The following is a 24,033-nucleotide window of genomic DNA, read 5'->3' as shown; positions in this document are numbered from 1 at the left end:
GGTGGTCCTCACACCTGCGGCTCCACGGCTACCTCACTGCAGCACGGGGCGGAAGCAAGACTGGGGGCCCAGCAGCTGAGGCTGCAGAAATGAGAAGTACAAACTCCAAGTGTGTCCCGAGAGGGGCAATAAGAAGGGCAGGTCCTGCTTCTCTCCCCACCGTCAGGCCCTTGAATCCAACGTTTGGTGACTCAGTCCACTGTTTGGGGCAGAGACACCTCAGCTGAGCCCTTGTCATCCCGCCTGCCTCTGGGAGGGGACAGCCCAGGCCCACGCTTCCACACAGTGTGCCTGTTACTGCGAAATGGGGCCCTGGGCTGCAGCAAAGCTGTGTGGTCCCTGGAGAAAGGTGAGGTTTCTGCAGGTCTGGGGATGCTGTAAGTGCACTGGGACCCGTGGCGTGGCTCCGCTGGATCAGGCTGGGAAGCGAGCCCCCGTCAGGACGTGCACAGCTTGCTCCGCTGCCTCAGTGACCCCTGGGCACAGGGGCCACAGTGCAGGCCAGAGGGCCAGAGCCCACACCTGAACAATACCTCCCTGTTGGTCCCAAGTGTCCCTCAGCAGCTGATACACACGCCTCGCACCTGCCCGCACAGGACACCCTCTCAGACCTTCTCCCGGGTCAGCCGCTCCTGCCTCCACCAGGCCCCTGACCTGCCAGCCACCTTTCATCATTCCCAAGAAGTCCAGGCACAGCAAAGTCTAAGTCTATACTTCCTTCCTTTGAAAGAGAATGGCCGGCCCGGGAGCAATGGCCCACGCCTGTAATCCCAACACTTTGGGAGGTCGAGGCAGGCAGACCACTCACTTGAGGTCAAGAGTTTTGAGACCAGCCTGACCAACATGGCAAAACCCCATCTCTACTAAAAATACAAAAATTAGCCGGGCGTGGTGGTGCACACCTGTAATCCCAGCTACTCAGGAGGCTGAGGCACGAGAATCACTTGAACCCAGTGGGTGGAGGCTGCCGTGAGCTGAGATCACACCACTGCACTCCAGCCTAGGTGACAGAGCAAGACTTTGTTTCAATAAAACAAAAACTAAAAAAGTGAATGGCCAGGTCTTCTGCTCACAGAACGTGGAGGATATGAGCCTTCCCCATGCCTCTTGCTAAGTGCAACCCCGGACCCGGCACACAAAACAAGCACAAGACAGACACTCTGAGAGGAGGGAAGGAGGCAGCCCAGCTGGGCTTGGAACCTGAGGAGTGGCATTCCGGAGAGCCCTGGGCTCTTTCCTCATAGATCCCTGACAGATGAAGAAGCCAGCAACACAGCAACACCAATGGATGCAAACCGCACCCCCGACCCCCCAAAAAAGTCCCTGCAAAAGCCTGCTGTCTCTAGCTGGAGACCCAGGAAATGAGCAGTATAACAGGATGAGAAATGTCCGGATGGGAACTGCTCCAGACAGCCAGTCACCAGGGGCCACACTGCACCCCACTCGCGCCAGCAAGGGAGCCTGGACTCCACCTCCGCCGGGCTGCAGTGACGCACCTCAAACCCTACCAAGGTGGTATCGGGAAGCAGCTGGGCAGGAAGCCGTATATGCCCATGTATAAGGTAAGTCCCAGAGCTGCCCACACACAGAAACACTCAGAACACCACAGGTATGAATCCTTCCGTGTGTGTGTGTAATCAAAACATCACAGAGTACCCCACGAATATTTACAATTATTTTTTGTCCATTAAAGTAATTAAAAGAAACACTAAGCACAGAACAAAAAAACAAAAAGGTAGATGTAAGCCCTAACATATCAATAATTGCATTCAATGTAAACAGTACAAAGATATCAATAGAAAAGGGCCGACACAGAGGCTCATGCCTGTAATCCCAGCACTTTGGGAGGCCGAGGCGGACGGATCACAAGATCAGGAGTTCGAGACCAGCCTGACCAACATGAAACTCCATCTCTACTGAAAATACAAAAAATTCAGCTGGGCGTGGTGGCACGTGCCTGTAATCCCAGCTACTCAGGAGGCTGAGGCAGAATTGCTTTAACCCGAGAGGCAGAGGTTGCAGTGAGCCGAGATGGCACCACTGCACTCTAGCCTGGGCAACAAGAGTGAGACTCCATCTCAAAAAAAAAAAAAAATAGAAAAAGTAGATTAGAAAAACTATGTGCTGTGTACAAGAAACTCACTTCAAATACGAGGATATATGCAGGCTGAGAGGAAAAAGGTGGAAAATAGCACATCAGGCAAGCATGGTTACAAGGAAAGTGGGAGCTACTATCCTTGAATCAGATAGTGAAGGCTTCAGAGCGAAGAACACGACCAGGGACGGAAGGGGAGGCCACAGTGGTGTTTCGGGTCCCCTGGCATCAGTGCCAGCTCAGATCTAACATTCAGCAGTCAAAGAGTCTAATTATTCTCCTTTCCAGGTCACCATTACTCTGGAAAACTGTTAAAAGTACCTTAAACATCACGCCTGTAATCCCAGCACTTTGGGAGGCTGAGGCAGGTGGATCACAAGGTCAGGAGATCGAGACCATCCTGGCTAACACGGTGAAACCCCGTCTCTACCGAAAATACAAAAAATGAGCCGGGTGTGGTGGCAGGCACTTGTAGTCCCAGCTACTCGGGAGGCTGAGGCAGGAGAATGGCGGGAACCCGGGAGGCGGAGCTTGCAGTGAGCCAAGATGGCGCCACTCACTCCAGCCTAGGCGACAGAGCGAGACTCTGTCTCAAAAAAAAAAAACAAAAAAAAAACACAGTACCTTAAACAGGTCGGTGGCTCCAGACTTCCAGTCCCCCTTCCTCAGCAGGCTCTAAGTCTGTGAATGTCTGATACCTGCAAACTGGGGGTCTTGTTTGCATTCTAGTGAGAAGGGTTAAGACATGCACCCTGGTCTCCCACACAGGGATAAGTACGGCCTGCCAAAATTCACGTCTGCTCAGAACCTCAGAATGTGATGTTGTTTGGAAATCAGGTCTTTGTAGATTTAGTTAAGACGAGGTCATACTGGGTTAGGGAGTGCCCTAAATCCAATGACTGGTGTCTATTATAAAGCCATATGAAGACAGACACACACAGGAAGGCCACATAAAGATGAGCACAGAGAATAAAGCAATGGAGACACAAAGCAAAGAATGCCAAGGAAGGCCAAGGATGACTGAGAAAGGACAAGGAAGGCCAACAAAGGCCAAGGACACCAAGGACGGCCAATGAAGGCTGAGGAACGCCAAGGAGGGCCAAAGAATGGCCAAGGAAGGTCAAGGACAGCCAAAGAACTCCAAGGACAGCCGAGGATAGCCAAGGACAGCCCAGAAATGCCAAGGACAGTCAAGGAACACCAAGAAAAGCAAAGGACAGCCAAGGAAGGCCAAGAATGTCAAGGACAGCCAAAGATGACCAAAGATGGCCAAAGATGGCCAAGGGCAGCCAAGGATGATGAAGGATGGCCAAGGAAATAAAAGGAAGGCAAAATAAGACCAAAGAACACCAAAGAAGGCCAAGGACGGCCAAGGAACACCAAGAAAAGCAAAGAATGGCCAAAGAAAGCCAAGGAATGTCGAGGACAGCCAAGGATGACGAAGGACACCAGCATCCACCAGAAGCTGGAAGAGAGGCTGGAATGACCTTTCCCCGGAGCCTTCAGTGGGAGCAGGGCACTGTCAACACCTTGGTCTCAGATTTTAGGCATCTGTGAGGGTGGATTTGCTGTTTGAAGCCACCCAGTTTGGGCTAGTTTGTTAGGCAGCCCTAGGAGATCAGCACACACCTTCCAAATTCGTTGTATGCCTAGACTACCAGATGTGTAATACCCACACCTCAGCCTTACTATAGGACTGGAAAAATGTATCTGGTTTTCCATAAAATTAGGTGATTGGTATGCACATACAAAGCAAGTAAAAAATCAAAACAATAGGCACTCCTCCCCCCACGTCTCTAGGACTAGTGGCGACCGCCCCCCACCCTCAGGGCCAGGTAGATGAAGAAGCAGGGAGGGCTCAGGGAGCTTCATGTCCCACTGCAGGGTACCTGCCAGGCCAATCATGGGAGTCTGTCCTGAGCTGAAACCCAGAGACTTCCTCAGAATGAATGGGCCACCTGTGGCTAAACTCCACCTGCAGGATTGAGAACAGAGTTATGAGCCCCCAGACTTCAAGTATTTCCCCATGAAGTCCCCTTCAGAGCAACAGCACCAGGGGTCTGTGCGGGAGCTGAGGAGTCTAGCCAAACATTTACAGCCCCAAAGGGATGGAGGATGAGCAGCTGCGGTGAGGGCTCTCCCTCAGGGCCCCAGAGTCTCACTGCAGCTTACTGGTCACTGCAGTCCCAGCAGGAAGGAGAAAGCAAGAGCTGGAATGTGGTTTCCATGGGAAACTTGTTTTAACTTCCTAACACTAACTCAGTTGGCAGTATTTATAGGAGGACTGTCTGGGACAAGATCCCGCAATATCTAAGTGAGCCATGCAGAGGGAATGTGTGGTGGTGAAACTGGCATGTGTAGGTAAAGGCAGGCTGAGTGGGGAAGAGAGAGGACCCTCAAGCTGGCACAGAAGCAGCCGCCTCCCCTGGCGCAGCCAGCGCCCTATTTCCTGGGCGAACAATAAGCACCATCGTTGAAACACCGGAGCTTGCCCGCTGTCTACCTCCAGGACCCAGGGCCAGTACAGGCGCTCTGCAGGAGGAGGCTGGGCTGCTGACTCAGCTGTTTCTCAGGGTGCTGCAGAAATCCAATCAGGGTAATTGGCTCTGAGAGTGGGCGGCTGCCCTGTGCATCCACCTTAGAGACTGCAGCCGGGACATACCATTTCTGTGAACAGATCTAAGGACACAGATTCGAATGAAAAATTTTGGATGCTGTAATGTGAACATAGCTGCTCTAGGTTTTGTAAATAACAGAAGCTGCAACTGGTCGGCTTCATGAGTAATATTAGATCTTTTCTTCTCTGAAATTCTCAATCCATTACATTGATAAGAATATTATTTCCCTATGTAAAATTCTGTATGGAAAACATATTTATTGTGACACATTTATTATAATAATCTCAAAAAGTACAGAAAGGGTAGTAAAAATCACCCAAATCTCATTCCCAGAATCACAGTCGATGTCTGACAGTCAGTGTTTTGGTGAACCTCTTTATGCATGAATGCTCAAACAAGTCACAGCTACAGCAGCAACCACTGGGCATTCTATAGAACTATTCTGTTACTTGCTTTCTTAATGCAACTATATGTAACATACTTATTCCATGTCAATAAACATTGGTCCATATCATGATTTCCAATGGATTCATACTATCTCATTGAATTAAGCACAAGAAAAAGAAACCTATTTAATCAGGCCTGTATTTCTGTATCATTTGTCTACCATAAGCGGTCCTTTTATGACACCTTTGTGCATAATTTTCACACTTGACAACCAACTCCTTAGGATAAATTTCCAATAAGATACTAAGATGCTCCCTCCACTCCTGGATGCACAACTGACCCCCAGCCCAGGCACCCAGAGCCGCTCCTTACACTGCTTTCCCCATGAGGCCTGACGTCAGCTCATGGCGGAAATGCAACACCTGCCTTTTATACACACGACCACTGGCCTTGTGTTTCCTCTTGAACTATCTTTATGCCCTTTCCCATTTCCCTTAAAGGCAGCTGTCTTTTTAATGCTGATTAATATAGGTTATGAGCTATATTTTGGTATATTAGAAATTTTTTTATTTTAGTTGTCAACAATTTCTCCAGTTTGTATGTGGCTTTTCTGTTTTGAAGAAAAAATAACTTCTAAAGTATTAGGGGGGAAAAAGAATGATAAAATAATTCTGTCAAACAAAGGAGACACAGGAGCATGGAAGAGCTGGGACAGATGGCGGCTTGAAACTGAAGCAGGTCAGCAATTATACTAGACAGAAATGGACTAAAATCTCAAGGTAAGAGACAAATAATTTTAAACTGGGTACCACATATTCAGCTGTATTTTCATAGGAGATGCAACAGAAACAAAGTCTACATTAAGATACAGGTGAAAAGACTCAACAAACATAGCAAGCAAAGGTAACCAGACCAAGCCAGCAGAGCCCAGTTAAATGGTGGCCAAACAGACTTGAAAGCAAGTTGTTAAAAAGATTCAATTCAGTGAAAAGATAAAGCCATTTTAAGATGAAAGACACTATCAGCAAAGCCTCAAAGGTAGTTCTTTAAAGAGACACAAAGAAGAGAGCAAGAACTCTGGGAGGGGCCCTGGGAGCCCGCAGTGGGAGATCTGGACAAGGGTCAGCCCGCACTGAAACCCGACGAACTCACATTCTGAGCAGGCTCAAGATGTTTCTAGAAACGCACGTGATGGACCATGGAGCAAGTCTCCACAGACTGCCCACAAATGAACTCATCTGAGGATGTTCTCAGACCACAACACAAATCAGCATAAAAGTGTAAACCCCAGACACTTTGTTCTAATAAACATACTTTTGTAAGACATTTAAAACTGAATGGTAATGAAAAAAACAACCTACAAAATTTGGGGAAACACAGCTGAAACAGAGATTAGAGAGAAATTTACAGTACAAAATACACATGAAAAGAAGAAAAGCTGGGAACGAAACAATCAACCCACCTCAGAAAGTTATAAACAGAACAGTAAAATAAACAGCAAGCATGTAGAAACTGAAAATAATGAGCAGAAAATAAGTAGAAACCAAAAATACAACAGAGTGGATCGCCAAGCTGCAGAAATACAATGTTACTGACAACGTCTGGTGAGACTTGGGAAAAAACAAAGGCACATACGAACATGAGAAAAGAGGGTGTCACTGTGAACCTGAGACACTGAAAAATCTTGAAAATACTTGAGCTACATCTCCATGCCAGTAACTCTGAAAGTCTCGGGAAGAGAGTCCAAGCTTTAGAAAAAATACAATGTACAACACTGGTTCAAGAAGAAACCTGAATGTCCTGTAACTACGAAAGGAGACTCCATCTTAGATGCCCACTTTCCCACAACAAACCCACGCCCAGAAGACTTTCCTGCGAGTTCCACTGGGCAAGAAACAGGAATCCCAATCCTACACCTTCTCTTCCAGAGAACAGAAATGTGGGCAGTTTCCCAACCCAAAGTGAGCAAAGCCCTGACATGAAGATAAAAGGACAGTGTTAAAAGGGGAATTAAAAGCAAGCCTTGCTCCTATACTCAGGTCCACCTTGGAATGTGTGGGTCTGACTCACGCACTCACCACGTCAACATGTGTTAAGACAAGCAGCAAGGTAGCCCAACAGATGAAGGACAAGCAAGTGGCACATTAGAGATGGGGGGTGGCGGACGGGGGGGGTGCATCTGTAGCCCAGGGTGGAGCTTTAGGGCCTCATCTCCACCAGTGGCTCCCCCAGGGGCTGGCCTCGCTCCTGGCTCTGAGTCCTCGCTCCTCCCTTCTCTCCCCCTTCCCCTGGCCCCACCCCTTCACTTCTCCCCATCCCTGGTTATTCTGCATCCACATTTTCAACTTCCTGGCCTGGTGCTGTTCCCTCTCTGGGCCCTCATGGGAACAACTCACAGATGTCTCCACAGTTACTTCGAATCCGGGTGGCATCAATTTACTCCATCACATCTGTCTCCATTTTGTTTTCACGCCACTCCACGAGGGAGCTTCAGCCTCCTTCCACCTCCACCCACCCAACCCAGAGACCTCCTGGATCCCTGCATCCCCTTCTTCCCTCTCCCCACCTCCCAGACCTCCCAACTCAGCACAGAGGGAAACATGATCGGACCGTCCCTGCAGCCCGGGAGCGCGGCCTCACGTGCACGCCTGGGTAGCGTGCCACTGGAATGAACTGGTTCCACTACTAGCCGCTCCTGCCTCAGCCTCCCTCCCCACACCGAGGGCTGTGATCAGGTCTGCTGGGTAAGGCCTTCTCCTCAAGGTATTTTCCCCAGTGGGGTCCAGGATGACGACCTCTGAACTCTCCCACATCCAAGAATGTCTTCCTCTCAGGATAAGGAATTTAACTTTGGTTATACATGGGATTCCTGAAGATTGTTTCACTCTTCCAGCCTCCAGCATCGAAGACAAAGAGCTGGATGCCTGATCGCTGATCACTTTTCCACTGTAATTTGTTTTCATCCATAAGCTTAAAAGGTTTTCTTTTCTCTAGACTCTATAAAGTTTACAGCTTAATTATTTTCTTAAACCAGAATATGCCTAGTTGTCTTTTCTCACCAATTCTGCTAGGAACTTGGTGAGCCCTGCGATCTGTGGGTTTTTCTTTGACTTGGGAAATGTGTTTCTGCTGTTTCTGCCTCACCTTCCCTCTCACCTTCCCTCTGCTCTGGTATTTCCTCCTCTGGAATTCCTGTTACTCAAAGGCCAGACTCTTGGATCATTCTAGCAAGCCTCCTTTCTCTTCCCTCAAAATCTACTTTTACTTTTGTGTTACAGTACATTATAATCCTTACTCTAAAAACATAGTCTGTCCTTAATGTGGCCAGTAGGTGACTTTCAATACCTTCAAACCAGTGCTTAAATTCTTGGGTTTTAAGATCTGACATTTCAACATAGGGACTAGGATGAGGCAGAGACCAGCTCTGCAGGCCGGCCACGGGAGAGAGACTGACGTTCCCATAGGACCAGCTGAGGCCTGGGCGCCCTCTTCACTGTGCAACTCAAGAGCCACCTTGGCTCTCGGAAGCCCAGCTGCATCTGCAAAACAAGAGGCACTTCTTCTCCCTCCCTGCCCGCCCCACCATTCTTACAGCCCACGTGGCCCCAGGGATAAGAGGAGACACACAGAAGCAGCCGGTAAGGCACGCGGTGGCCAGCAGGAGGCAGCTCAGGCTCACTCTGGAGCGGGCACTGCTTCCACTCGCACGTCTACCCATGTCCATGTGGATGTTCACTTCCAAAGCCCAGCCGATAAAAGAAACAAACTTACAAATTGTCAGCCTTGACAGCAACACCCTTTATTCGGCACCGGGAATACCCTTCGCACAGAACCAGTGAGCTTCACGCGCTCATCTTCCCCGTGGAAATGTTCACAGGACGCTGCAGGGCCCCCAGCGTGCCACGTGCTCTAGTGGGGGTGCTGTCGGAACTGGAGCCCACAGTAACCACATGTGCCAGTTTTTGTTTCTTTGTCCTGAAAACATTCAAAAGGAATGATGTCGTATTTCCATATTCTACTTCAAATTTAGATATTAAACATTGAAAATGCATGTATAAAACTTGAAACAGACTGTCAGAAACACATAAAAATACTCAGTTACTACTGAAGTAAGAATGTAGACTATCAGTCTCGGTTCCAGCCTGACCGAAGCCCCTGGCCTCAGGCTCCAGCCCCGGGTTACGCAGCCATCCCATAGGACCCCCCAGGGACATCACTGTGGGCCTGCAGCTCCATTCACTCCCCACACCGCAGCTGCCTGGAGCAGGGGGTGGGTGCTGCACAGGACCATGAGGCACACCCAAGCTCCGCCCGCAGGGCTGGAGCCCAGGAGGGGACATGCGGGCTGCCCAGTCCCACTCTAGGCGGCTTAACCACTGATGCCTGTTACACTGTCCCGTTTTCAGGACAGGCAACAAGACGATGACAGCTTTTAATAAATGTCAGCTCTAACAAAGCTAAAGTCCCATGACCAGGACTCTGTTTTGGTGAGAACACCAAGCCCAGCAGCTGCCTGAGTCCCTGAGTGCTCCACGGTCAGTGGCCTCCCTCCCTCCCTCCCTGCACCCCAGGTCAGAAGCTGCCTGAGTCCCTGAGTGCTCCACGGTCACATCCCAGCTTCAGCCCGTGGCCTCTTTCTCTGGTCGTGTTCTTTTTTTCTCAATGGTCCTGTATATGACCCTCATCGACGGGCATAAAAGATTACACAGGGACTGTTACAAAATAAACCACGTGCCCCGTAAAGTCCTAACCCCCAACGTGACTGTGTTTGGAAATGGAGCCTTTAAAGAGGTGATGAAGGTAAACGGAGGCCACACAGGGGCCCTGAGCCATTCCGCCTAGTGTCCTTACAAGAGGAGATGAGGAGTCACCCACGGAGGGACAGCCCTGTGAAGACACAGGGAGGAGACCTCATCTGCAAGCTGAAGAGCGAGGCCCCAGGAGGAACCAACAGAGGCACCACGGTCTTGGGCTGCGGCCTCCAGTGTGTGGGAAATGCGTTTCTGCTGTCTACAGCCCCAGCCTGCGGTGCTGTATGTGGCAGCCTGAGCTAAGATGATGACCAAACCAAGAAGGGCCCAGAGAGGAAAGACGCCTGAGTGCTCGAGAAAAGGAAGGCGGACATCAAGGCTGATCCAACTAAACACGCCGCCCACCACTTCCCAGTTGAAAGGGGGTTTGCGGACACGCGCCTGTATGTAGGCCCTGTAGTGTGGTGGTGTAGGGTGAATGTGCTAGCAGTGTGAACCCCGTAAGGGCCGCCTCAGGAGCAGGTACAGAAGAGGGCAGAAAGAACAGGCACTGGGAGTGCAGGGGAGAATGAGGACGGGCAGGCCGCCCTACCATGCGCGCGGTGGCTGGCTACGCACCAAGTTTATATACACTTTTGGGTGGCCAAGAGCTCCCCCGCCGCCGTCGCACGCTATCACCCGTGTCTGCACCTCGCTCACAGGCTGCTCTGCTATCAAATCAATGGCAAAGTTTTCATTCACCTGGAACAAGAAGAAACACTTACATAAACAAATATGCAAACTTGCTAACTTCATACAATTTAACCCACCACATGCAAATTCATGTACCATCAGCATGGATCTATGGTGCATGCTTCATTTAACTATTATCATCGTAGACCTTCCTGACTCACAATTGTTAAATTTAGGGCCACACACACATTTGCTTTTCATTGGAATACAGTCCGAACTCAGAGAAGCGCTGCAAGAATCAGAGCGGCGCAGAGGCTTTCCCTTCTGTCCCCGTGGACTCAGCAAACGCTGACACCTGCCCCGTGGGCTCTGCCGTGCCCTCTTCTCCCCACCACACCGTCCTGTCCCACCTGAGGGCATCTGTACCACTCTGGCCTGTCCCTCACAGGCCCCCATGTGCGTTTCATAAGAACAGTCTCTCACAGAACCTCTATGCAGTTATCCACCTCCGTAAACATGATACTGATGGGACAGATTTATCTAAAATGCCAAAAATGCCACTAGTGCTGCAATCCATTCAACGAACAATGTCCTTCCGGCTTTCCCCTTGGGCCACAGAGGTCCCGAAAGCTGGTTAGGTCGCTTCTAAGTGTTTTGTTCGCCGTACACTGGGTCTCCTCATCCACTGTGTCTTCCACCTGGTCATGCATGACTCACGGACGTGTGCGGGAAAGACCGGTAATTTCACGTCCTGCTTGTGTGCTGATGCTCTGAGTTACAATCAAAATGGAATGAAAAAGATGTCTCCATATCACGATGGGGTGAACGACACAGGACTACGTGGAGATGCCAGGCCGTGGGTAAGTGGACAGAAGGCTTCCACTCATCCATGTGGGGAAGACCAGGGGTCCGCCTACATATTCACTTATTTACACAAAATCCAAAGGAGAAAGCGTTGAATAGTTACTACTGTGAGGTGGAAAGGAAGGAGGACGCAAGCATGATCGTTAGACTTTCTTCCGAGTTTTATAAATCTGACTCTGAGACTATATTTTACATTTTTCAAAGTTATAAAATTACACTTTTAAAATGATAAAAAGGAGACAAATGGACCTAAGGAATTCCCAGAAACTTTAAAGAGAGAGTAGCAGGAACATTTCTAACACGACACACCTAAGAATAAAACCGCTTGCAAAGCAAATAAAATTATTATTGAAAACTCAGGATTTTCAGTGTGGGGAGGGACTAGAGAGGTCAGCTCACTGGCTCGGCAGAAGTCTTGGAACCCTGAACTGAGTTTGGAAGGATCAGTGTGACTCATTCCATGTCTGATGTTCACACACACCCTTTCTTTTCTTTTTTTGAGACACAGTCTCACTCTGTCGCCCAGGCTGGAATGCAGTGGCGCGATTTTTGCTCACTGCAACCTCCGCCTCCTGAGTTCAATCAGTTCTTTGCCTCAGCCTCCCAAGTAGCTGGGATTACAGGTGCCCGCCCCTACACCCGGATAATTTTTGTATTTTTAGTAGAGATGGGGTTTCATCATGTTGGTCAGGCTGGTCTCAAACTCCTGATCTTAGGTGATCTGCCCGCCTCGGCCTCCCAAAGTGCTGGGATTTCAGGCGTGAGCCACTGCGCCCGGTCTACACACACCCTTTCTAGCTCCATCCCCAGGACCATGATTAACACAGTGGTAATGAGCACCCCTGCTGCCCACACGGTGGTCTCTAAACATCATTTCACCCCAAAGGGAAGGGACTGGATTCTTTCAAAAATGACTGATTCTGGGTCCAGGGCAGGAACTGTTATGGGATGAACTTCAGACACTGTATTGTGGCACAAGTCAGGGAAGCTTTTAAGGCAACTAAGGTTGTGTCAAAAGAGGAGTCAATCAGGGGAAACTTGCCACATGGGATAATCTGGGGTACAGGAAATTGAGGGACAAGGGGAATATAACTACAAAAGGCTGAAACACCAATTTTTACACCCATGATTTCATAAACATATTTTAAAAACTCATTAATTACCTTACTAGGTACTATGGTTTGAATGTGTTCCCCCAAAGTTCCTGTGTTGGAAACTGAATCGTCAATGCAACAGTGTTGAGAGACGGGGCGGGGCCTTCAGAGGTGCTGAGGTCACAAGGGTTCTGCCTCATAAGGGACTCCAGCTTCCCTCACAGGTGGTGGGCGGGCTCCTGGTAGAAGGAGGAGTTCAGTCCCCTCCATGCACACTATCCAGCCCTTCCAGCTTCCACCCTCACCAGATACAGCCCTCAACCTTGGCTTTCCCAGCCTCCAGGCTGTAAGAAATAAATCTCTGTTCCTTATAAATTATCCAGTCTCAGGTACTCTGTTATAGCAACACAAAACAAACAGAAACTAGAGAATCAACCCATTAAAGACTGGTAAATAAAGGGAAATAATCAAGTATTTCTTCTGATTTTCCAACAGAAACTTTACCTCAGCACCAAGGTTTCTTTTGATATAAGTATCCAACCTAATAAGATGGATAATATCATCATTTTATAACCCCTTATGAAATCACAGATGTAGGAGATAATGATCACAGTCTCTTACTACAACCGGAACCTATTATGTGCCTCCTGATGGAAGGACACATCACCTATGCAGCAGTCTCACCAGGAACAAAACACTGACCCTCAATCTGATCAAGGCTCGAGATCCAACTAATTTCCAAAACATGCAGAGACAAGAGACATGTTCAACAACACTACAGTGATGCGGTCAGTAGAATCCAGCTGAGGATGACTCTGCAGAGGAAATGACCTGGGTTCTCAAACAAATAAATTTTTCCAATGAGAAAAGGAGACAGAGTGAGTGGGAGATCGATGGGAACCTACAGATTAAAAGAGACATAAGAGACACCAACAGCTGCATGTAAGAACTCACTTGGGCTCAGAGTCACACTGTAACATTTTTAAAACCATGCATGATCAAGAATATTTAACACCATTTAGATATTTAACTTAAAGTAATTATAATTTTTAAGGTGTGATAATACTGTTGTCATGTTCATATATTTTGTTATTTTGTGTTTTTACTTCTTTGTAAAATCCAAATGTTAGTATCATTTGAAGGTACACTTAATCCTTGAACTCAGGGGTTGGGGGAACCACCCCCAATGCAGTTGAAAATCTGCATCCCACAATTTACTCACAGCCTGATGCTGGCCAGAATGTTTACCAATAACATAAACGGTCGATTAACACATATTTTGCATGTTACAAGTATTATATATTGAATTCCTATAATAAAGTAAGCTAGAGGAAGAAAATGCAATGAAGGAAATCACAAGGAAGAGAAAATGAATTGACTTTCCATTAACTGGAAGTGGATGGTCATAAAGGTCTTCATCCTCATCACCTTCGCATCGAGCAGGCTGAGGAGGAGGAAGGGAGGGTTGGTCCTGCTGTCTCAGGCGTGGCAGAGGCGAAAGAAAAGCCACTTAAGTGGATTCACACAGTTCAAACCTATGTTGTTCAAGGGTCAACTTACACACAGATAAATTTAGACTCAGTAACATGATGTCAAAGATTCACATCAAAATTACCAGGGGCTGGTGGGGCCACGGTAGAGGCAGAGCAGAGCTGAAGCCAGACTGGCCATTCCGACAACTATTCCGGTTGGTAATTGTTGAAACTGACTGCCTGGGTACATGGGAAAAGGGAATCACTAGACTATTCCCTCTGTTTCATAGAATTTTCCTTTTTTAAAAAGCAATTAAAACATCCTGGCTTGGCAAATAATGTATTTGATGATGCTCACGATGGCAAATTTGGGAACCTGGAAAGGGGACATGCCTTGATTTCCTCTGACTCTGGAATGAGCCAGCCCCTTTCAGCTGCGCCTGGGAATAGTCAATAAGTAAGTGCCAGGAAGACAAGGCAAGAAGCACAGGGAAGCTATGGGAAGTGGAGTGTTGGCGTCTGTGAATGTAGAGGGAAGGAACTCAACTCTACACCCCCAGCGGGCCCCAAAGACCAGGGATGTGGGTCTACCTGCATGTCCCCTCCTGGACGGCCAGCCCCACCAAGCATGACACAACCCTCTGCCTCCGATGTTGCTCCTGGGGTTCCCCTGCTTAATGGCACAGCCTGAAACCTTGTGCTCCGTCTACAGTGTGCCCGCCCCAGAGTGGAAGCAGCAACAGGGCTCATCACAAAGTCACTCATTTCTGGAGGCCAGAAGCTCATTCAATGCCACAACAGTCACAGAGAACACACACGCCGTGGGAGGCAGGGCACCACTCTCCCTCACAGATACGTTTTGGATAGGTTTATTTTTGAAGAGGTTCTGTCAGTTACAGATGACCAATGTATAAAGCTTTTCCTTGAAGATCTATTTCCAGAAACACAGTAGGAAGTTAGAGGAAAATGAGGCCACATTAAAGCAGAGGCCTGAGCCGTGTGGCGCAGCCCAGGTTATTCTGCACGCTCCTGCAACACAAGCCTCTGCTGCCGGCCCACACTTCGCCTTGTCCCCGCTCCTCGCCTTGTCCCAGCGCCTTACAGTGGGCTCTGGAGTGAGCGATATTCTGCTCACCCCTGCTGCAGGCGAAGCAACTAACCATACAAATTAAGCCTTATGGTGTAAATAATATGGTGTCTGCCTAAGTGACAACATGTCACACTAGCCACACTAACAAACTGCCAGGCCCCGATCACGGCAGTCAAAGAGACCGGCCACCTCCCCACAGGGAGGGCTGTTGATGCCTCGACACTGGTGACTGACGCGGGATGCCCTCCCGTCACTTAGCGTGCGCAGCTCAAGGGCGACCCGGACCGCCCATCACCAGCAAACGTCTGGCTCCAGATCTCAGAGCAACCGCAGGAATACAAAGAGCCGGCAGTGAACACGCCCAGCCACAGCACACAGCCTCACCCCAGGTTCAGACTCAAGGCTCCATTCTCACCCGCTTTCACCTGGGGAAAGGTAAGAAAAACTGAAGAGCACTGCAGCACTTCACAAGGGAATCCAGGGAGAACTGGCACGGCAGCCCGCACGCCATCTCTCACTAAGCACACGGCACATCATACACAGTGAATTGTCCAACCACTGTAAAATGAGTCCTTCGTCCGTCACTAATGTAAAAAATAGCAAACACTCTTCCACATCGACCTCTTGATGATGAAATGATTGGGCATAAAAATATTCAGATTTAAATCTTATTATGTCAAACTGAGATTACATCTATTAAAGAGAAAACATAAAATATGTGATTCTGTGACACAGCACCAAAACCAATGCAAAAGGGAGGTTACCACCAGCTGGATCACCGACGCTCCGTAGAATACCGACCCCAGTCACGGACATTTAAAATAAAGGTTTAAAATAAAGTAAAAGCTCAGTTGAATTATTTAGAACGTCAGGCATTCTTAACATTAACGCCAATAATTATTTTAGCTAAACGTGTATATATATATGTCTACATAAGTATGTAATTCTTAAATCACAGGCAAAACTGAAGTTTTCATTCAAATAAATTTTTAAACTTAGTAACTTCATAGAAAATGCTCTACAAACCGTAATTGAGCTGTCTATACATGTTCAAACTTGCTTTGAGAATGCTGGAATCCAGTGACTAATTTTGCCAGTGCCTTGGAAGAGAAAGAACCACAAGACACAAAGACACAATAGAGAAGCAAAGAGGAAGCTGGGGAGCTGCACGAGGGAGGAAATAAGGCCCATCTCGCCGGCTTACTGACAAAGCATGTGAACCTGGGGCTCCTGAATTCACAGTTCCAACTCTTTTCCTCTGGGTCCTGGGATAAATAAACCTCACTTTATAACCATCATTTCTGACAGTCCAAGCCTTTCTAAAGGAAGCAAAGACCCACGGTTCTTATTAATCCAGAAGATTTATTTTAAAATCCCATTGCCTTCATCCCACTATCAAGATGGCGTATGTGGGAGGGCAGCTGAGGAGGAGGAGCATACAGAAGCAGGAAGCCACACAAATGCGTTGGAGAGCGCCATGGCGCACATCGCACCGCCCGCGTCTCAATCACCCCCTAAAGGATGCCCAGGTTGCTTCAAGACAAGAGAGACTCAGGCAAACCTCTCCTCTTAAAATCTCCAAGGATGAACCTAAAAGTAAGCACAGAGCTCCGCCTCTGCCACCACCCAGATGACCTGCAAAGGCGGAGGGTGGAATTTCAAGGCCCCTCAATCCAGGCTTCCTCTCACAGAGGACCTTCTCAGCCACCACCGTCTGGCCGGGGCCTCACCCTAGCACCCATCCCCGACTGCCAGTCCTGTCTCCCTCGTGGAGCTCCGGCAGCGCCACACAGGCACGTTCACAGCTTCCTCCTGGTGACGCCACCTCTTCCTCCTGCCCCCCAGTCCTAGGAACAGTGGCTGCTGCTTGGAGCTGCTGACCCCTGGGTACCTCAGGGCTCCCCCTCAGCTCTCTGGCGTCCCTCTGGTGACCAGCAGCGTGTGTGTGTGCACGCACAAGAGCCAGCACGGTTCGGATGGTGCTGCGCTGGCCTCAAGAGACAGTTCAGTGTGGACGGAAGGTATCACAAGCCTTTTCCGCTGCTGATCCGAGGCGTGCTCTTGTCCCGGGTGGTGACACGAGTTACCAGCACGGTGTGCAGAGCCTCTGCAGGCGCCGCGTGGGCCCAGCCTCAGTCTCACTTGCTTCCCCACTCGAGTGCGCCCTGCCCTGCCGGCCTCTTGGAAGAAATAAGAATGAGCAACACCAGCCACGAAAGCCTCAGGGAGGAACCGCTGGTCGATTCCTGCATGGGCCTGAAGCCACTTCCCTCTCAATTTTTTTGTTTTAATTGTGGTAACATAAAACTTGCCATCTTTACCATTTCAAAGGACACTATGTATATTCACATTATTGTGCAACCACCACCACCACCCATCTCCATAACCTTTCACCTTCCTAAACTGAAACCCCATTTCCATTCAACACTAACTCCAAACTCCCCCCGCCTCAGCAACCACCTGCTACCTCTAGGAAGCGACTGTTCCGGTCCCCCGTATTAGAGAAATCATGCAGTGTTCACATAGTATCTCTAAGTACCTCACACAGTACCTCTAAGAAGCGACTGTTCTGGTCCCTCGTGTTAGGGGAATCACCACAGTCTGCTTCTGTGACTGGCTCACTTCACTGAGCGCACCGTCCTCCAGGCTGTCCATGTGGTGAGGCGTGTCAAGCGTTCTTCCTTACGGCTGAGTGATATTCCACTGTCCCTGGGCAGATCACATTTTGCTTATCCGTTCAGCTGACAATGGACCCCCGGGCTGCTTCCAGGTTGCAGTTATAGTGAATGATGCTATGACACGAGTGTACCCCAGACTCTTCTTTCAGTTCTTTATTTTTTTTTATTTATTTTTTTTTTTTTTGAGACGGAGTCTTGCTCTATCGCCCAGGCTGGAGTGCAGTGGCCGGATCTCCGCTCACTGCAAGCTCCGCCTCCCAGGTTTACGCCATTCTCCTGCCTCAGCCTCCCAAGTAGCTGGGACTATAGGTGCCCGCCACCTCGCCCGGCTAGTTTTTTGTATTTTTTAGTAGAGACGGGGTTTCACCGGGTTAGCCAGGATGGTCTCGATCTCCTGACCTCGTGATCCGCCCGTCTCGGCCTCCCAAAGTGCTGGGATTACAGGCTTGAGCCACCGCGCCCGGCCTCTTCTTTCAGTTCTTTTGGGCACACTCAGAAGTGGAACCGCTGGATTGGAAGGAAGTCCTAGTTTCAACTTTTTGAGGAACCCACATGCTGTTCTCCTTCACGGCTGTGCCATTTTACATTCCCAGAAGCAAGGCACAAAGTTGCAATTGCTCCACGCCGTCACCCACATTTGCTTTCTGTTTGGAGGGTCTTGGTAGGTTTCCTCTCTCGTGAGCACTACTCATTTCCATTAACAAAATCTGCACGCACTCTTCTCAGAAGGATAAAACTTCACATTATCACAACAAAACAGCACGCCAAGTAGACATTAGCACTGCGTGCAACTGCTCCTAATCTTGGTGGCACCACGCACCTTAAAGCCTGCTACTGAAGAACAGAGGGCCAGGCAGGTGAGGTCACAGGGTCACAACTGGACTCAACCCTGCCAGCCCATGTGTCTAAGAAAATGTGCAGAATCTCGCTCTGACCCAAACGCCCAGCTGTGGAGTGACTCCGCACTGCCAAGCATCTGAAGAGAGAATCCATCCCGCTGGCGGGCAGATGAAGGTACAAGCTGAAGCCTCCAGCTGTTCCGTGATCCTGACACACACAGGTGGAGAGGGGCTGCACGGAGCCGTGATCCTGACACACACAGGTGGAGAGGGGCTGCACGGAGCCGTGATCCTGACACACACAGGTGGAGAGGGGCTGCACGGAGCCGTGATCCTGACACACACAGGTGGAGAGGGGCTGCACGGAGCCGTGATCCTGACACACACAGGTGGAGAGGGGGCTGCACGGAGCCGTGATCCTGACACACACAGGTGGAGAGGGGGCTGCACGGAGCCGTGATCCTGACACACACAGGTGGAGAGGGGCTGCACAGAGCCGTGATCCTGACACACACAGGTGGAGAGGGGCTGCACAGAGCCGCACTCAAGGGATCCCAGCCTCCTGATGTTCTGGCTTTGCTGCCTAATTCCTTCTTTTCAAAAACTAAAAGACCTTGCGTATAGACGCTAACGTTTAAATTCAGTATTTTTTAAAAAATCTATAAATGAAGCCAGCCCTCATGGTGGTGGCGAAGGCAGCAGCAGTGTAGGGCGAGCACACACTAGAGGCTTCCTGGGACAGGCGCTGCTCCAAGCCTTTCCTCATCTACACGGACTCAATGCTCAAGAGCCTGCGAGTTAAGTCACTGAAGCACACAGCCCTCATGAGCCCATCAGTGCAGGAGCCTGAATCCAGATGCAGCCAGGCAGGGCAGCCCCAGCTTCTGACCAAATAAGCAAATGATATCGCCAAGTACCTGGCTATGAGACTGTTGTTATTGCTATTATTATTACCACACCTCACTGCAGACCTCACCCAATCATCCCTTCTATTAGAGGACAAGTCATATCTGCTTTTAATTTCACTTGTACCACTATAAAACAATGAAAATATGTTCATCAACAGTAGAGAAATACCTGGTCACTTCCAAGTGCATTCCAGCCCTCCAACTGACTCATGTGGCCCCAGAGTGCCACCTACTCCAGGACCATGTGAGGCCTGACTTCTGGTCCTTCCTTCAGGGCTGGGGGTGGGCGGCACATTCGTTAGCACGGGAGGAGTCTCGTCACAGGAAGGCTGGTCACAGGCCTGGGGGCCACGGATTCCTTTGCAGGCACCCCCGGTCAAAGCTGGGCAGGAGCCACACAGATACCTTCCACTTTGTTTCACACAGACCAGCTCAATTATATAGCCTCCTGCTATTCTTGTTCTACAGGTGAACTTCAGATTCAGTTTATTTATTTATGTTTTTTTCAAGACAGGGTCTTGCTCAGTTGCCCAGGCTGGAGTATAGTGGCATGCTCTCGGCTCCCTGCAGCCTCAACCTCCCAGACTCAAAGACCCTCCCACCTCAGCCTCCCACATAGCTCGAACTACAGGCATGTGCCACCATGCTGGGATAATTTTTATATTTTTTGTAGATGCAGGGTTTCACCATGTTGTCCAGGCTGGTCTTGAATGCCTGGGCTCAAGTGATCAGCCCACCTGGGCCTCCCAAAGTGTTGGGATGACAGACATAAGCCTACTGTACCTGGCCCAGTTTATTTGTTAAGGTATTACTTGACAAAACTAGAGGGACAGTACGATCAGGGCTGCCAGGGGTTGGGAAGAGGGAGGGATGAACAGGCAGAGTACAGAGAATTTTTAGGGCAGTGAAGTCTGTACAACACTGTCACAGTGGACACATGTCATCACACATCTATCCAAACCCTAGAACATACATTGAGAGTGAACCTGTGGACTTGAGTTAGTAATAATGTATGAGTACCAGCTCATCAACTGTGACACAGGCAGCACACTAATGAGAGATGGCAGTAAATAGCAGAAACTGAGGGGGAGGGCTGTGAAAACTCTACTTTCTTCAGTTTTTCTGTAAATCTAAAAGTGTTCCAAAAAATTAAGTCTCTCAGAAGCGAAACAACTACTACTAAAAGTAGTACTAACCACCAAATACATGTTGAAAGAAGGAAAGCTCGGGCAGGATGCCCACTCATCATGTTATAAACACGCCTTGAACCTCCAAGGTGTGATGCCAAGATGTGCCCTGGACACTCGGGATGCTAAACGGGGAAGGCACTGGAGACGCTGGGCCGGCTGGAGCATTGAGATCACAGCCACGACGGCCTGGGTGAGTTGCCGGCCACAGACACCACCACACTCTCCTATACCCACCCTTACTGGCTTCCCCAATCCTGACTCTGGTTTCTTTTTAAGCTGTTTCCCGCTACCCTGTGCTACACCAACCAGAAACCAGAAGCTACACAAACCATGTTCAGCAGAGAGGGGTTTGTGACAGGGACCCACATACTTGCCATGTCACTGCAAGAGCTGAGACAGGGAGCTAGGCTGGGGGCCAGATTGCATGAATGAGCCCAAGGGCTTCAGGACCAATCTGCTCCAGAACTGCTCAATCTGAGGCTCCTACCTTGTCCCTACAACCCCGCCACGACACCCACAAAGCAGGGATGTAGAGTCCAGCCACTGCCTCAGTAACAACCACCCGTTGATGCCCAGGAAACCTGAGAACGGACACCACATCCACACTTGGAGAAACCTCCTTTCCCACAGTCACTGCCAAAAGAACCCAAAGGGCCTGCGAACCCTCCCCACATCCACTGGTTTCTCCCCTTCTCCACGGTCACCACCAAAAGAAACCATACCGCTTCCACACTAGGAGAAACCTCCCCTTCTCCACAATCACTGCCAAAAGAAACCAAAGGGCCTGCAAATCCTCTCAACATCCATCGGTTTCCACCTTCCAAATGTCAAGTTCATATACCTAACAAGAATGCCCAGGACAGCCTGCACACAGAAGAAATGTCCCATTCCCAATGCATGAGCTCCTCTGTGTGAATCACTGGGCTACAGCGTTGGAGAAAGTGGCATATGGAACAGACACTTCTACTGGGAAATACACTAACAAGTCAAAGAATAAACAGAAAAGGGTTTCCGAGGATGGAGAGAAGGAGGACTTACCGTATGCCACCACTTACTCAACAACTGACGTGTGATCTCACTGGAGACTTATGATTCACTTAAAAATATTCACACGGTTCCATTTCACAAATGAGAAAACTGAACCCATGCTGTGACTGAACCTCACAATTGTTAGACTGCAAGTCCACACGGCTTCTACTCCGAGAGGTACACCCACCAGACACAAGCCCCTCTCCACCACCATGATCCTGGCAGACATGACTAATCAATCATGGCACACTCTTTCACTGAATGTGGCTCAGGCCTCAGGATCTTTCTCAATCCAACACTTAAGCGGCATTGCCAAATAATCAACCACTATAAAACAAACTTTTCTGACACCCACACCCACCCATCAAACCACACAACAGTTAACCAGCTGAATTTTGAGAATGTGAATTTATAGTCAATTCATGATCATGTGAGCTTTTCTGGAATGCCCTGTAGCTCTGGAATAGAAGTAGAAAAACTACACACTGGGATAGCTAAGGTGTTAACAAGAAGAATCACCCAGGCTAACCAAAGTGGGAAAAAGAGTGAGTAAGGTGGCTGTGAAGGACGCTTCCTTCAGGAAGCAAATTCAGGAAACATGGAGGCAAGCCTGACCTAATTAAGAATTCAGGAACTCATAGACATGAGTGATAGAGGAGTCAGGTAAAAAAAAAAAAAAAAAAAATAGGCTGATTTAGGCAGAAGGATTCTAATTTCAACATTCTTTCTCCAGTGGTCACTCACAGGCATCTGAACTGATCTTCCCTTACAATGTATAGAGCTAACAGACCCACTAAGGGAAGAAAAACTCATGTGCCATTTTCAGCTTGTCAGTGTAAGTACCTGTAAAAAACACATACTAATTTATTTGGTGAAAACTATAAAAAACACACCTCCAGGTGGTTAAAAAAGTAATTTTTTTAAGTTGATATGATTTACTTAAATCTGAGAGTCTCAGGAGAGTAAGACACAAGAATTTAAAAAAAGATCACTTCCATTTATATGTAAACCAGAACTACGGTTACAATGTTATGTGTTTCACAGGGAAACAAGTCAGAAATAGACACAATTAATATTATAAGAAAGGTAGAACCCCATCCAGAACTGTTAGGGTGCTTGCAATATGGGAAAAATTTATTTAAATCTTATATATTATTATTTCTTGTTGGTTACATAAAAGTTTTACGAAAGCTTACCCCTCTTCAATAGATCTTTTACTCACCTCTTTCTGACGATCTACAAACCGAATTCTCCTGTAGTCTTTATCATCATAAACCTGGAAAAAAACAAAAAGGCCATGTGTGACTTTTACAGCCTAATTCTGAAAGAAGTCACTTCATATCAATCATAAATATTACAGGAAAGTGTTTTTCTTAACTTTTAGGCCATTGATGAAAAGTCAAACAAGTGAGGGGCACAGTACTCGGTGTAATCAGGGGCATTTTTAGCAAGATACCTGGGAAGAAAACGGGTGATCACCTGAATCAGAGAGCAGCACAGAGACATAGCCCGGGAAGGTGAAGCTAAGGCGGAGAGACAAATCCTGACCCAGGAGAACCGCCTCCAGCCTTCTTTCACATATGGTCAGAGCTTTAACATCCCCCCCTTAAATCTACTAGGGCACATTCCAATATACACAGGGACCTTTGTTCTTCATTTTGGTTTATGACTTTTTTGTGCTTTGGACTACAACCGACTTCTCAGGTTACTAAAATTTATTATTGAATATTACACAAATTCTAAACGTTCTGACCCAAAGAATCGGCGGCCACAGATAGCCTATTGGCAGCCAGTCCACAGCAAGTGCTGCCCGTAGGCCCTGGAAGGACGAGACCCACCGCTACAGGCTGCCGCCACCGTCCCGACCCGTGAGCGTCCTCCCCGGCGCGTGAGCGACAGAAGCACAACCTTACCACGACCTGCGCTGCTCGCAGCGCAGAACCAGAGCCGCGGATGCCCGGCGAGCCCACCACCACCAGCCGCCTGAGGAGCGGCCGGAGGAAGGAACATCCTGTACTCAGCGGCCGTTACCTGGCCAGTGTGTGTGATCTTCTCCCCGGTCGGCGAGACCCGAACCCCGAAACACCTGGCGCCCAGGGGCCGGCTCCGCGCCGCCTTGCCGCACCGGCTCAGCAGCCGGTAGAAGGTCACCGACGCCGCCATTTTGAGCGGCTGACCTTTGACCCGGCGCAACTTCCCTCAGCGCGGACGCATGCGCACGGCTTCTGGCGGCGCCAAACCCCCGGGATTTATTTCGCCCTGGGGAGCGCGCGGGGAGAGGCAGAGGGTGCGCAGGCGCTGCCTCGTTGCGCCAGCAGGTGCAGCCTCACGCAGTTGCAGCCGCAG

At 49.0% G+C, this 24,033-nt stretch overlaps 1 protein-coding gene across 1 annotated transcript; it reads right to left on the bottom strand.

The window, feature by feature from the left end:
• Positions 1-8,874: 8,874 nt before the first annotated feature.
• On the bottom strand, positions 8,875-23,874 carry NDUFS6 (NADH:ubiquinone oxidoreductase subunit S6). Its single transcript, NM_001194314.2, has 4 exons — positions 23,719-23,874; positions 22,910-22,963; positions 10,470-10,592; positions 8,875-9,075 (listed from the first exon to the last, which is right to left on the bottom strand). Exons 1-4 carry the CDS (start codon positions 23,848-23,850, stop codon positions 9,010-9,012), a joined length of 375 nt encoding a protein of 124 aa, NP_001181243.2. The 5' UTR covers positions 23,851-23,874; the 3' UTR covers positions 8,875-9,009.
• Positions 23,875-24,033: the final 159 nt, after the last annotated feature.

The sequence above is a fragment of the Macaca mulatta genome, chromosome 6 (assembly GCF_049350105.2).
Source record: "Macaca mulatta isolate MMU2019108-1 chromosome 6, T2T-MMU8v2.0, whole genome shotgun sequence".
In the NCBI taxonomy this organism is placed as follows: domain Eukaryota; kingdom Metazoa; phylum Chordata; class Mammalia; order Primates; family Cercopithecidae; genus Macaca; species Macaca mulatta.
The sequence above is the reverse complement of the archived record's forward strand: the minus strand, read 5'-3'. Positions and strand labels throughout refer to the sequence as shown.

Bases quoted from the DNA above. Each gene is read 5' to 3' on its own strand.
- NDUFS6 (NM_001194314.2), bottom strand. From the start codon at position 23,850: ATGGCGGCGTCGGTGACCTTCTACCGGCTGCTGAGCCGGTGCGGCAAG. The intron at 10,593-22,909 runs GTGAGTAAAAGA...TTCTTGTTCCAG, and splicing joins TTGTAGATCGTCAGAAAGAG to GTGAATGAAAACTTTGCCAT. The intron at 9,076-10,469 runs GTGCGTAGCCAG...GAATGTTTTCAG, and splicing joins CAAAAGTGTATATAAACTTG to GACAAAGAAACAAAAACTGG.